The sequence below is a fragment of the Palaemon carinicauda genome, chromosome 29 (assembly GCF_036898095.1).
Source record: "Palaemon carinicauda isolate YSFRI2023 chromosome 29, ASM3689809v2, whole genome shotgun sequence".
NCBI lineage: Eukaryota > Metazoa > Arthropoda > Malacostraca > Decapoda > Palaemonidae > Palaemon > Palaemon carinicauda.
Genome location: NC_090753.1, coordinates 14,180,720 through 14,192,839, shown reverse-complemented (window position 1 = coordinate 14,192,839; position 12,120 = coordinate 14,180,720). Strand labels below are relative to the sequence as shown.

The window sequence follows — 12,120 nt, the reverse complement described above, 5'->3', positions numbered from 1 at the left end:
CGAACATAATTGTGATAAAAAACATTATCACTGGCGCAGTGTCCGAACATCATCAGGCACACATACATGGGGTGCCGGAAGAGGTAGTGTACAAAAGTGTCAATCAGAGCGCACCTCTTTACCCCTGCATACGTGACAATCCTCGAGTTGATAAGTAGGATATTTTTTTCTTTGCTGTTTGTTGTTGTTTGAAAAGACATAAATTTTTCTTTTGACGTGTTTTAAATAAACTTGATGATAATAATTGTTAATGCTTAATGTATATTTAAAGTGTTGTAATAATTTTGCTGAGTGTACCAATATGAATGACATACTGCTGAGTGACCCTAAAAACAATCAGAGGTTAAATAGGTCAGGTGTGATCCATCAGGCAGATGTTGTATTATTCGTGCATTTATATGATTCCTGGTTGCTGGGGCCAGGGCGGTTCCCACAGGGCAAGTGGCTACGGATTTAAAGTTCAGCCTCGAGGAAAGATAGTATTAGAGAATTTTTAGATGTGAATATCTTATTCTTAAAGTTATAAGAGAATGGCGGGAAGATGAATGATTTTCTCGGGAAAATGACTAGTGGTCATCAATTGATAGTTACAAGTGCAAGTGTAGTAGTGATCTTAAAAATGGCAAAATGGTGGTGGCCAGTTGTGTTGCAAAATAGGGCCGTAAACCCTTAAAATCGAAGGATGAATGAATATATATTCCTACTACTGTCCCGCCTAAAATGCCCGTATTGCCCGCACCCAGAGGGAGGTTATTGATGAGGTTGTGTAATGCTGATGTGGATAAGAATTTTTTTTATAGTTTGTGTATTCTGTAGTTTAGTTGCTGAGGTCATAAGAAGAAATGAGTGAAATTATATATATATATATATATATATATATATATATATATATATATATATATATATATATATATATATATATATATATATATATATATATATATATATATATATATATATATATTGTGTACGGTTTTACATGCAATATTTAATTTTGTTTTAACATTTTGTGGAAGATAGCTGTTATTTCATGTTGCATTTCTGACTAATACATGTCATGCCCTATTCTGGGTCGGATTGTCCTCCATATATTATAGGCTAGGGGGGCAAGTGCGCACCTCCTCCTGGAGTGAGGAGCTTCGAGAGGAGTAATGTCATTTTCCTCGTATGCGAAAGATGTGTTCTATACAATCAGATTAATGACCTTTTAAGAGTACTAAGACTGTCATAAATTGTACGGCGCGATCACTGAACTCTGTTATACGGTGTCATTAGTCTCATGAGTTGGTGTGATTAATAGTATATTTCTATCACAGTAGAAAATTCCACAAAACCTAACAATTCAGCGTATTGATAGAGCAACATTGCATCTTACTTGCAGAGGGTTAGTCAGTGTCTTTTGAGCTATCATTAGACAAGGTACTCACCCGAGAGTATCGGCTGTATACAATGTATTCACAAACCTTTTGGTAATAAAGTGAAAAAAAAACCATGTTCCTATGTCTCATTATCTGTTGACATGGGACATATATATATATATATATATATATATATATATATATATATATATATATATATATATATATATATATATATATATATATATGTATATATATATATATATATATATATATATATACATATATATATATATATATATATATATATATATATATATATATATATATATATGTGTGTGTGTGTGTGTATACATATGTGTATATATATATATATATATATATATATATATATATATATATATATATATATATATATATATATATATATTTATATATATATATATATATATATATATATATATATATATATATATATATATATATATATATATATATATGTGTGTGTGTGTGTGTGTGTGTCTGTGTGATAAATTTTGCACATTTAAACGTGTTTTCTTCATATTTCAAATAAGCAATATATTTTAATACATTAATGCGGGTATTCTCTTACCAACCTTGGGATCAGAGTCTTGAGGGGAAATCACTCATTGACAATACCTAACGCAAGAGCTTGTGTCTAACAAAAGGCTGGGCAATCTATCAAGCAAGCAAGACTATACCATCTGACCCGCCCGGAATCGATCCCTGGTTCAGGATGCTTGTATGACAGTGACAGTTCCATTTTCACCTGGAGACTCTGATCCCGAGGTTGGTAAAAGAATGCAGACATAAATGTATTAAATCATAAGGCTTATTTGAAATATATATATATATATATATATATATATATATATATATATATATATATATATATATATATATATATATATATATATATATATATATATATATATATATATATATATATATGGGTCTGTGTCACATTCCCGACAGTTATAATCCCGACACCCAGTTTCCTGACAGACACATTCCCGACTTACCCAAAACCCCAACAGGCTAAAAATTCCGACAGAATTACGTACATGCATACAGAGAGAGAGAGATTTAAACGGTAAACCAGTGATAACAATGCCTTTAATATAAATGTGAGTTCTTTGGTTTGTTCTTAATGTTGAAACACCCTACTAGCCTATGATAATTAGTGTTTCGGTTGGCTGTTAAGAAGTTTGCGAAAAGATTCCCTCTCAAAAAGGAAAAGATAAAATTAACGTACGTGGATACATGATGGTTAAAGATAAAAACCGGAAAGAATCTTACTACTGGTGCTGTGAATTTCGAAAATCTAATGACTGCAAAGGAAGAACAGTTACCAACCTTGTGAACGAGGAACATTTACTAACAAAGTGTGGAGAGCACAATCATGCTCCTTGTGCAAGTATACAAAATATATCAAAGATATATTTCACATTTATTGTTTACTTGACAGTATGTTATTTCTCTTTTATTTACATAAACTCCCGGATACCTTCTAAAATATTTTGTTTCTTGTTAAGCATGGGATTTAGGAGTTTATGTTTTGAGTTCCTTCTACTTCTCATGAATCGTAATCACCAAGTTGTAATTAGCTATTTAGATTTACTATTATTACTTTATTGTGGCTAAAGTTCATCTTCATAAAGTTAATTTGGCTGATTCATGATAAATGTTTTCTTGATTAACATTTTCAAACCCAAAGCTATAAACGAAATAACAAAGTTTATCAGAGGCGACCATATAATGTCTCGAAGAAGAGGTGACGATATAACTGCCAAAACGCAGAATAGCAGTTGTGACTCGAAGACCAGAACGACAGGACCTGTTGTTGAACACTCCTACATGTTTTTTGTGTATCAGCCGATCTGCTTATAGTCTTCATGGATGACAGAGTTTAATGGTATAATTAATATGAAGATTTACTATTAAGAAGTTTGCCGAGGACAGCTACTATTGACGATGAAGGCGAAATTCAGCAAAACTACCGAAAGATTTGGGGAGAGAAAGGAGACGGGTTTTTAGCAGTTTGGAGGTAAGAATCGAGTTACATTTACGCGTGTTTCAGTCGATTTTCAAATTGCTTATATATGAACTTTGTCGGTTCATTAACCTAACTTGCACGTCCTATAAAATATTACCTGATAGTTCGTGATATTTAGAAGGAACTTGATAATTGTTATAAGTGTTATTTTCTTGTGAACTTTTGTAAAACTCATCGAGGTTTAAGTATCAGAGGTTAAGCTAACGAGTAACTCAGTTCTTTCATATATTAACGTTAAAAAACTTCTAAAAACTTTAAGACTGGGCTATTGAGCTTGCTTATATGTTGGCTAAGTAGACTAAGCACTGGAAAAAACTTATACTAAATTTTAAGCTAGGCATTTATCCTAGTAAATAAGTTTAAATTTGTATCAGGCTAGCCTAAAACTTAGCTAAATACTAAGAATATTACGGTCTTGCTATCTAACTTATTACATTTTATATATTTACATTTAAGTAAAAACATTTAAGGCTTACGCCTTAGTCTAAACCATAGATGGCCATGACCTCTATTATAGATATTTCATTGTATTGTCAGGTTATGGAAAAATTCAGTGGTGACCATGTTGTGCTGGAGTGGTGTCTGGCGTAAGGTCATCTCTCCAAGAATATAGCACGGTTTGGAAGGGTTACAGTGCACAAAGGACAAGGATTCTCTCAAGCAAAGGGATTAAATTTTATTTTACTCAGTTATAAATTTTCTATTTCATTTTGACTGTTGTAATTAAATATAAATTAAACGATTTCTTTAATTTACCCTGTCACCATTAATTTGTATATCATTGCATGATTTCAAGTAAAATGTTTTTCCATATGGCGACCGTGACAGGATCCGTGCAATCCTTTTCCTCCCTGTCCTTTGTGTTGTAAGCCTTTTATTGTGGGTGGGGCTGTCCTCGGCTTCTTTATTTTTCATATTTGATATAGGCTTATTGGTATATGTAGTGAAAGCATCAAATTTGTGCTCATTATTTGAATATTTTATTGAAGTGAATACATGTCTTTTGTAACACGGATAAATATTCGTTATTGCTAGAAACTTTGATTTGTGTTTATCTAGGTTTGGTATTAGATTAACTTTGTAGAATTATTAACATGTCTGAGGATATATTGAAGAAACGGCGTTCTTACGCTCGGCAAAGAGTAACAAAGATATATAATACAGTTCAATCGAATCTCGAAGGATTGTCTGAACAAGATAGACTTTTGTATATTCACAGACTTGAACAGTTAGAAAAAGAACTGTTAGGGTTAGACCAGGAAATATTGAACTATGTCATAGATAAGGAAGACGAAAGCTCCATTGAACAAAAGATTTTCACAGATGAAGACTACCAGAAAAAGATAATGTCGGCTTTGTTAAGTTTACGAAGGCAACAGGCTTCTAGTTTAGAAACTGTAACCACGCCTACCCCGGTAGTTAACCTTAAGAATGAGTTAAGGATGCCTCAAGTTCCTTTACCTGAATATGACAACACCAAGGGTCAGTGTTTAGTAAAGTTCTTTTATGAATTTGAAAAATTGACTGACAAACAAAATTGGTCAAATCACTTAAAGTTAATGTATCTACGAAATCAGTTGTCAAAGTCTCCAAAGGCACTTGTGGATTCTCTTGATATTGATAACCAGTCATATGAAGAGGCAAAGAAATTATTATTGCAAGCATTTGCAACTCCATTAACACAAAAATATGATGCAATTAAGAAACTTGTAGAATTGAAGTTAACTTTATCAGGTGATCCATATGCCTTTGTAGCCTCGATGAAAACTATTATGAATGCATTCAAAAAGCTTGACGTCAAAGTTGACGATGTTCTCCAGTACTTCATATGGCATGGTCTTAATGATCGCTTTCAATCTTTACTAATTCAGATAACAAATGAAAGCAAACCCTCATTAAGTGAAATTGAAAGTAACATATTTGAGGCTGTTGAGAGGTATAACAGAACGAATGAAAGAAATGTTGAGCAAAAGGAGAAAACTAGGACTAAGAATATAGAATCGAGCACAACTCTCGCAACCAAAGTTAGTGTTAGCCCTAAATATAAGTCATGTATCCTATGTACAAAGGATGGTAAGCAAGATACCGCACATTTGCTAGTAAATTGCCCAGTTTTTGCGAATCCTAAAATGAAAGTAGAGAAACTTAAAGAGCTGAATGCTTGTGTTAGGTGTGGCTATCATAATCATGTGACTCGTCAGTGTAAATTCAAGTTTACCCAAAGGTGTAGAAATTGCAGTGGATGGCATTTTACATACCTGTGTGTTGCTAAGGAGAGGCTTAATAGTTCCAGTACTAAAGCTTCTGATTCTAGTAATACTGAATCCACTGAAACCTCTATGCATACTAGTGGGAAAAAGCCAGAACCGAAGCATACTTTAAATAGCCTCACATTAGCTGAAATTCATCAAAATGTTACTGGTGGTGCTGCAATTTTACCAACTTTTACATGTTCTGTGGCTTTAGAAGATAATGTGGTTCGAGTTTTACGAGATTGTGGTAGCCAGAGAAATTTTATTTGTGATAAGCATGTAAACCATATGAAGTTCCCTGTCCTAGCAAAAAACGTCCATATGACTATTCATGGTTTTAATTCTATTAGGGACCTTGTAACTGATATTGTTAATGTACCTCTCAAGTTAGGTAGGGAATGGCATTCCATCGAAGCAGTCGTTGTACCCAGTATTGATATAGAGTTGAAACTGGAGGGCTTAAATGTCATTGTTAAAGAATTTCAAGATAGACATTACATTTTAGCAGATAAGTTTCTTAGTGGTAGTCTAGACACTATTGGTAACATTGGTCTTATCTTGGGAAATGATGCTGACTTTTTGCTGTCGCTAACTACACACAAGTTTGGATTAAGCAATCCCTCTGTGTATCTTGACACTCCAGTTGGTGTCATGCTCACAGGTAATATTAACAGAATGATGAAAAACTTGGATTATTTACCTAACATTAATATTGGAAATAGTTCACATACTGCGGTTAGCACTCAAGGAAACACACTTTGTATGGTAGGGGAAGCTGCCAAGACTAATAGACAATTACAATTCCTCGATAGACATAGCTTTTTGGCAGTCTCTCAGTCTGAACTTCGAGATGACGATGTTGACTTGATTTCCAACAGATCACCGGCGAGTATCAAAGTTCAAGAAGCCAACACTAATTCAACCTATGCTATTTTTAACAAAAAGGGTAAGCTAAAGCAGTCTGAATTGATTAAAGCTACGGAAGAAATGCTTGAAAAGCAATGCATCGAATATCTGGACTATGAAAAATCCCAGCTATCTGAAGATGACACAGAAACCAATAAAAAGCTAGTAAAGTATGTTCTTGATAGTACAGAACGAGATGAAGAAGGTAGACTAGTAATGCCACTGATGTGGAACAACAAGATATCCCATTTGTTAGGGAAGAACTTCAATTTATCCCGGATGATACTGAAGTCTAACTTAACACGTATGAAGAATAAACCTGAGCATTTAAAGATGGTTAATGATGTATTTAAAGAGCAACAAAATCTGGGAATCATAGAGAAAATTGAAGATATTAATTCTTTTATAAATGAACATCCAGAAGTTAGTTTCTTGCCTCATATGCCTGTGTTCAAAATGGCCAGAGACACGACCAAGTGTCGAGTCGTGTTTCTGTCTAACTTATGTGAGAAAAACAAATCTGCGAAGAGCACTTATAGTCACAACCAGTGTATGCTTCCAGGCCCTTGTCTGAATCACAAAATTGCAACTTCTCTGATTATGCAGAGATTTGACACCCATATGATTTGTTTTGACTTGAAAAAGGCATTTTTGATGATAGGACTCAAGGAAGAGGATCAGAATAGATTGTTGTTCTTATGGTATCGAAATATTCTTAAGGGTGACTTTACTGTTGTGGGCTATAGGAACAAGCGTTTAAGTTTTGGCCTAAGGCCTAGCCCTTGTCATCTCATGCTAGCTTTGTTCAAAATCTTGATATTGGATGTTGAGAGTGACAACGAGGAAATGGTTAACTTAAAGAAATCGCTGTATAATACCATTTATATGGACAATGGGTCATATTCGTGTAACTCTGCCAAGGCTTTATATGAAGCGTACTACTGTCTCCCTAATATCTTTGGACCATACAAATTTGAATTGCAACAATTTGTAACAAACGATGCAGAACTGCAAGAAATGATTGACCGAGATTATGATAGTGAAACACCCAAAGAGGTAAAGTTGCTCGGCATGGTTTGGGATAGGGAAGCAGACTCACTAGGCCCTGGTAAGATTTTCCTTGATACGCAAGCTAGCACAAAGAGGTCAATTTTGTCAACATTGAATAGTATCTATGATATATTTAATATCTATGGACCAATCTTGAACAGGGCCAGGCTGTTTCTTAAAAAGCTTCAAGAAGACAAGACTATCACATGGGATAGCCCTCTCTCAGAAACATTAAAAAGGGAATGGACACTTATTGGAAAACAGGTGAATTCTACTCCTAAAGTAGTAATTCCTAGATTCCTGGGTAGGAGAGATGGTACCTATAAACTAGTAGCATTTTCAGATGCAAGTAAGGATATTTATGGAACTGTGGTGTATATTGTAAATGTCTTCAATGGTAATACAAGTTTTTTGACCGCCAAGAGCAGGGTCGTTAACAAACAGTTAGAGAAGAAAACCATTCCTGTAATTGAATTTCAAGCTTTGGGACTAGCCACAGAGACACTAATCAGTTTATTTCAAGAACTTGCTGGTCAATCAGTCGTTACTCCAATCAAAATTGTGAGCATGGCGATATATTCAGACAGTATGGTTGCTCTTAATTGGCTTTACTCTTATACATATAAGTATGATAAATTGCAGAAAAAAGGAGTTTTTATTCAAAATAGGTTGAAAGCTATAGGTGACTTGTGCCAAGTTTTCCCAATAACATTTTCATTTGTAAATGCATATGATAATCCTGCAGATTATATTAGTAGATGTGTCTCATACAGGAGACTTCAGAAGACTGCGTATCATAGTGGACCAGAGTTTCTTAAGAAACCTCAGAAAGATGAGGTTCAGTTTAGTTTCAAGATGCCAAACCCCCTTGAAAAGAGAGATGAAGTACCCAGCCCTGAAAGGGAAGATACTTCCTTAATCACTGTCTCAACAGATTCTGAAAGTAAAGAAAATAAAAAGAAAGACATAAATAGCATTGAACACTTGATACCCCTGACTACGTTTTCCAGTTTCCATAAGCTAGCAACTGTTCATAGGATGGTGTTGAAATTCATCAAGAACATCAGAGAAAAACTAACAAATAAGGGAATCGACGTTCATTGGGGAAATTGTGTCAAGGAGAAAAATCATTATGCTTTAGCATGTAGGCAGATAATAGGTAAAGAACAGGAAAATAACTTCCCAGAAGTTTGTGAATTCTTCAAGAAAAGTCATACATTAAAAAGAAACATTCCCAATTTGGTAACTCAAATGAATATTTTCCAGAGCAAAGACACTTTGCTAAGAATGCGGAGTAAATTCGGAAGAAACGAACAGATTTTCTTTCCTGTGCTGTTACCTGAGCATAGTTTGCTAACTAAATTGCTTATTCGTGATATGCATGTTAGTCTAGGACACGCTGGTGTGTATTTGATCTTGGCTCAGTTACGTAAGCAATTTTGGGTAATCCACTTTTATTCCACAGTAAAGAAGGTACTTAGAGAATGTATAACTTGTAGAAGGCTTAATGAGAGACCAATCAAAGCAAATCAGAGTGCCTATAGGGATTTTCGGAGCAATCCACCACCTATTCCATACAGGTATATTTTCATAGATTACATCGGTCCTTATACAGTAATATGGAATGGTGAAAGGAAGAAGATTTGGTTATTATGCGTGACATGTTTGTGGAGTCGTGCCATCAACTTGAAGATATGTTTATCTGCTGATACTCGAGACTTTCTCAAGGCCTTCCAACTACACATATATGAGTTTGGCATCCCGGAATTTTGCATATCTGATTTGGGATCCCAGCTAACTGCTGGTAGTAGAATCATTGGAACCTTTCTCAACGATTTTGAAACGCATGCCTTCTTTGAAGAAAATGACATTAAGCCCCTGAAGTTCGAGCATTATGCCAAAGGTAATAGTTCTTTGGGTTCGCTAGTTGAAAGCTGTGTAAAAATGGTGAAAAAGCTAATTTTTAGTTCTATTAAGAACACTGTGCTTGATTATCAAGATTTTTACTTCCTTATTTGTCAAACTGTCCATCTTATTAACAAAAGACCAATTGCTTTTAAGGATAGTCTGAGAGATGCTTGTATTGATAATGTAGAAAAACCAATAACTCCTGAGTGTTTACTTAAAGGCTATGATCTGGTATCAGTGAACATTATTCCCGAGTTGCAGAATTCTTCTTCAGATGACACCAATTGGGTGCCTGGTAGTAGTGCTATTGATGATGTTAAGGATAATTACTATAAGCTTAGACAAGCTAGAAACAGACTAGTTGAGGCATATCATTCAGAATTTCTTGCAACTCTCATTAATCAAGCTGTAGATAAAAGGGATCGTTACAGACCTGTTAATCATAAAACCTTGGCTGTTGGAGATATTGTTCTGTTAAAAGAGGACGCAAGCAAACCAAGTACTTATCCACTTGGTATAGTAAAGAAGACAGAAGTAAATCACCTAGGGGAAGTAAAAGCAGCTCGTGTGCTTAAGGGTAAGTCTCGTGAAGTTGTGTACAGGACAACAGATTCACTCATTTTGCTTCTTCCTAAAGAAGGATTTCATACTGTTGTTGAAGTTGAAACTGAATTACCTATTGATCAATTAAAAGTCAGAGAGAGAAGTAAAAGGGCCGCTGCACTTGAATCTATGAGAAACACAGAACTCTTGGTTCAAGAGGGCCTAGTATAATAGGCTTACATTGTTATGTATATTACCATATTCTTTGGGGTAAGATACACATGGGCTATAAAGAGTGTGTAATGAAATTGTTGCTGGGAGTGAGTAAAGGGTGAACAAATGGTTTCTTTGATTAAATTTAGTAAACTTTAATCAAATTGTTGCTGGGAGTATACAAAATATATCAAAGATATATTTCACATTTATTGTTTACTTGGCAGTATGTTATTTCTCTTTTATTTACATAAACTCCCGGATACCTTTTAAAATATTTTGTTTCTTGTTAAGCATGGGATTTAGGAGTTTATGTTTTGAGTTCCTTCTACTTCTCATGAATCGTAATCACCAAGTTGTAATTAGCTATTTAGATTTACTATTATTACTTTATTGTGGCTAAAGTTCATCTTCATAAAGTTAATTTGGCTGATTCATGATAAATGTTTTCTTGATTAACCTTTTCAAACCCAAAGCTATAAACGAAATAACAAAGTTTATCAGAGGCGACCATATAATGTCTCGAAGAAGAGGTGACGATATAACTGCCAAAACGCAGAATAGCAGTTGTGACTCGAAGACCAGAACGACAGGACCTGTTGTTGAACACTCCTACATGTTTTTTGTGTATCAGCCGATCTGCTTATAGTCTTCATGGATGACAGAGTTTAATGGTATAATTAATATGAAGATTTACTATTAAGAAGTTTGCCGAGGACAGCTACTATTGACGATGAAGGCGAAATTCAGCAAAACTACCGAAAGATTTGGGGAGAGAAAGGAGACGGGTTTTTAGCAGTTTGGAGGTAAGAATCGAGTTACATTTACGCGTGTTTCAGTCGATTTTCAAATTGCTTATATATGAACTTTGTCGGTTCATTAACCTAACTTGCACGTCCTATAAAATATTACCTGATAGTTCGTGATATTTAGAAGGAACTTGATAATTGTTATAAGTGTTATTTTCTTGTGAACTTTTGTAAAACTCATCGAGGTTTAAGTATCAGAGGTTAAGCTAACGAGTAACTCAGTTCTTTCATATATTAACGTTAAAAAACTTCTAAAAACTTTAAGACTGGGCTATTGAGCCTGCTTATATGTTGGCTAAGTAGACTAAGCACTGGAAAAAACTTATACTAAATTTTAAGCTAGGCATTTATCCTAGTAAATAACTTTAAATTTGTATCAGGCTAGCCTAAAACTTAGCTAAATACTAAGAATATTACGGTCTTGCTATCTAACTTATTACATTTTATATATTTACATTTAAGTAAAAACATTTAAGGCTTACGCCTTAGTCTAAACCATAGATGGCCATGACCTCTATTATAGATATTTCATTGTATTGTCAGGTTATGGAAAAATTCAGTGGTGACCATGTTGTGCTGGAGTGGTGTCTGGCGTAAGGTCATCTCTCCAAGAATATAGCACGGTTTGGAAGGGTTACAGTGCACAAAGGACAAGGATTCTCTCAAGCAAAGGGATTAAATTTTATTTTACTCAGTTATAAATTTTCTATTTCATTTTGACTGTTGTAATTAAATATAGATTAAACGATTTCTTTAATTTACCCTGTCACCATTAATTTGTATATCATTGCATGATTTCAAGTAAAATGTTTTTCCATAGCAAGTACCGCTAGTGTAGCAAAAGTAAGAAATTTAATAAAAATACAAGCAAAATCCCCAAGAGATAAGCTGATCCAAATTATTCAGTAAAGCACCACCGCTGCAAATCCAATTATTATGCCATGTGTGCCTTCGAAACATTCCCCAAGAAAGACAATAAAGCGGATAAGGCGCTGTGATCGTCC

At 34.4% G+C, this 12,120-nt stretch overlaps 1 protein-coding gene and 1 long non-coding RNA gene across 2 annotated transcripts; both read left to right on the top strand.

The window, feature by feature from the left end:
• Positions 1-3,367: 3,367 nt before the first annotated feature.
• Positions 3,368-4,174, top strand: LOC137622756 (uncharacterized). The gene is made up of 2 exons (XR_011040465.1): positions 3,368-3,426; positions 3,973-4,174. It is a non-coding gene; the product is annotated as an uncharacterized lncRNA (long non-coding RNA).
• A 355-nt stretch (positions 4,175-4,529) lies between these two features.
• LOC137622419 (uncharacterized) lies at positions 4,530-10,325 on the top strand. The gene has a single exon (XM_068353030.1). It carries the CDS (start codon positions 4,530-4,532, stop codon positions 10,323-10,325), a length of 5,796 nt encoding a protein of 1,931 aa, XP_068209131.1.
• The last annotated feature ends 1,795 nt before the right edge of the window (positions 10,326-12,120 follow it).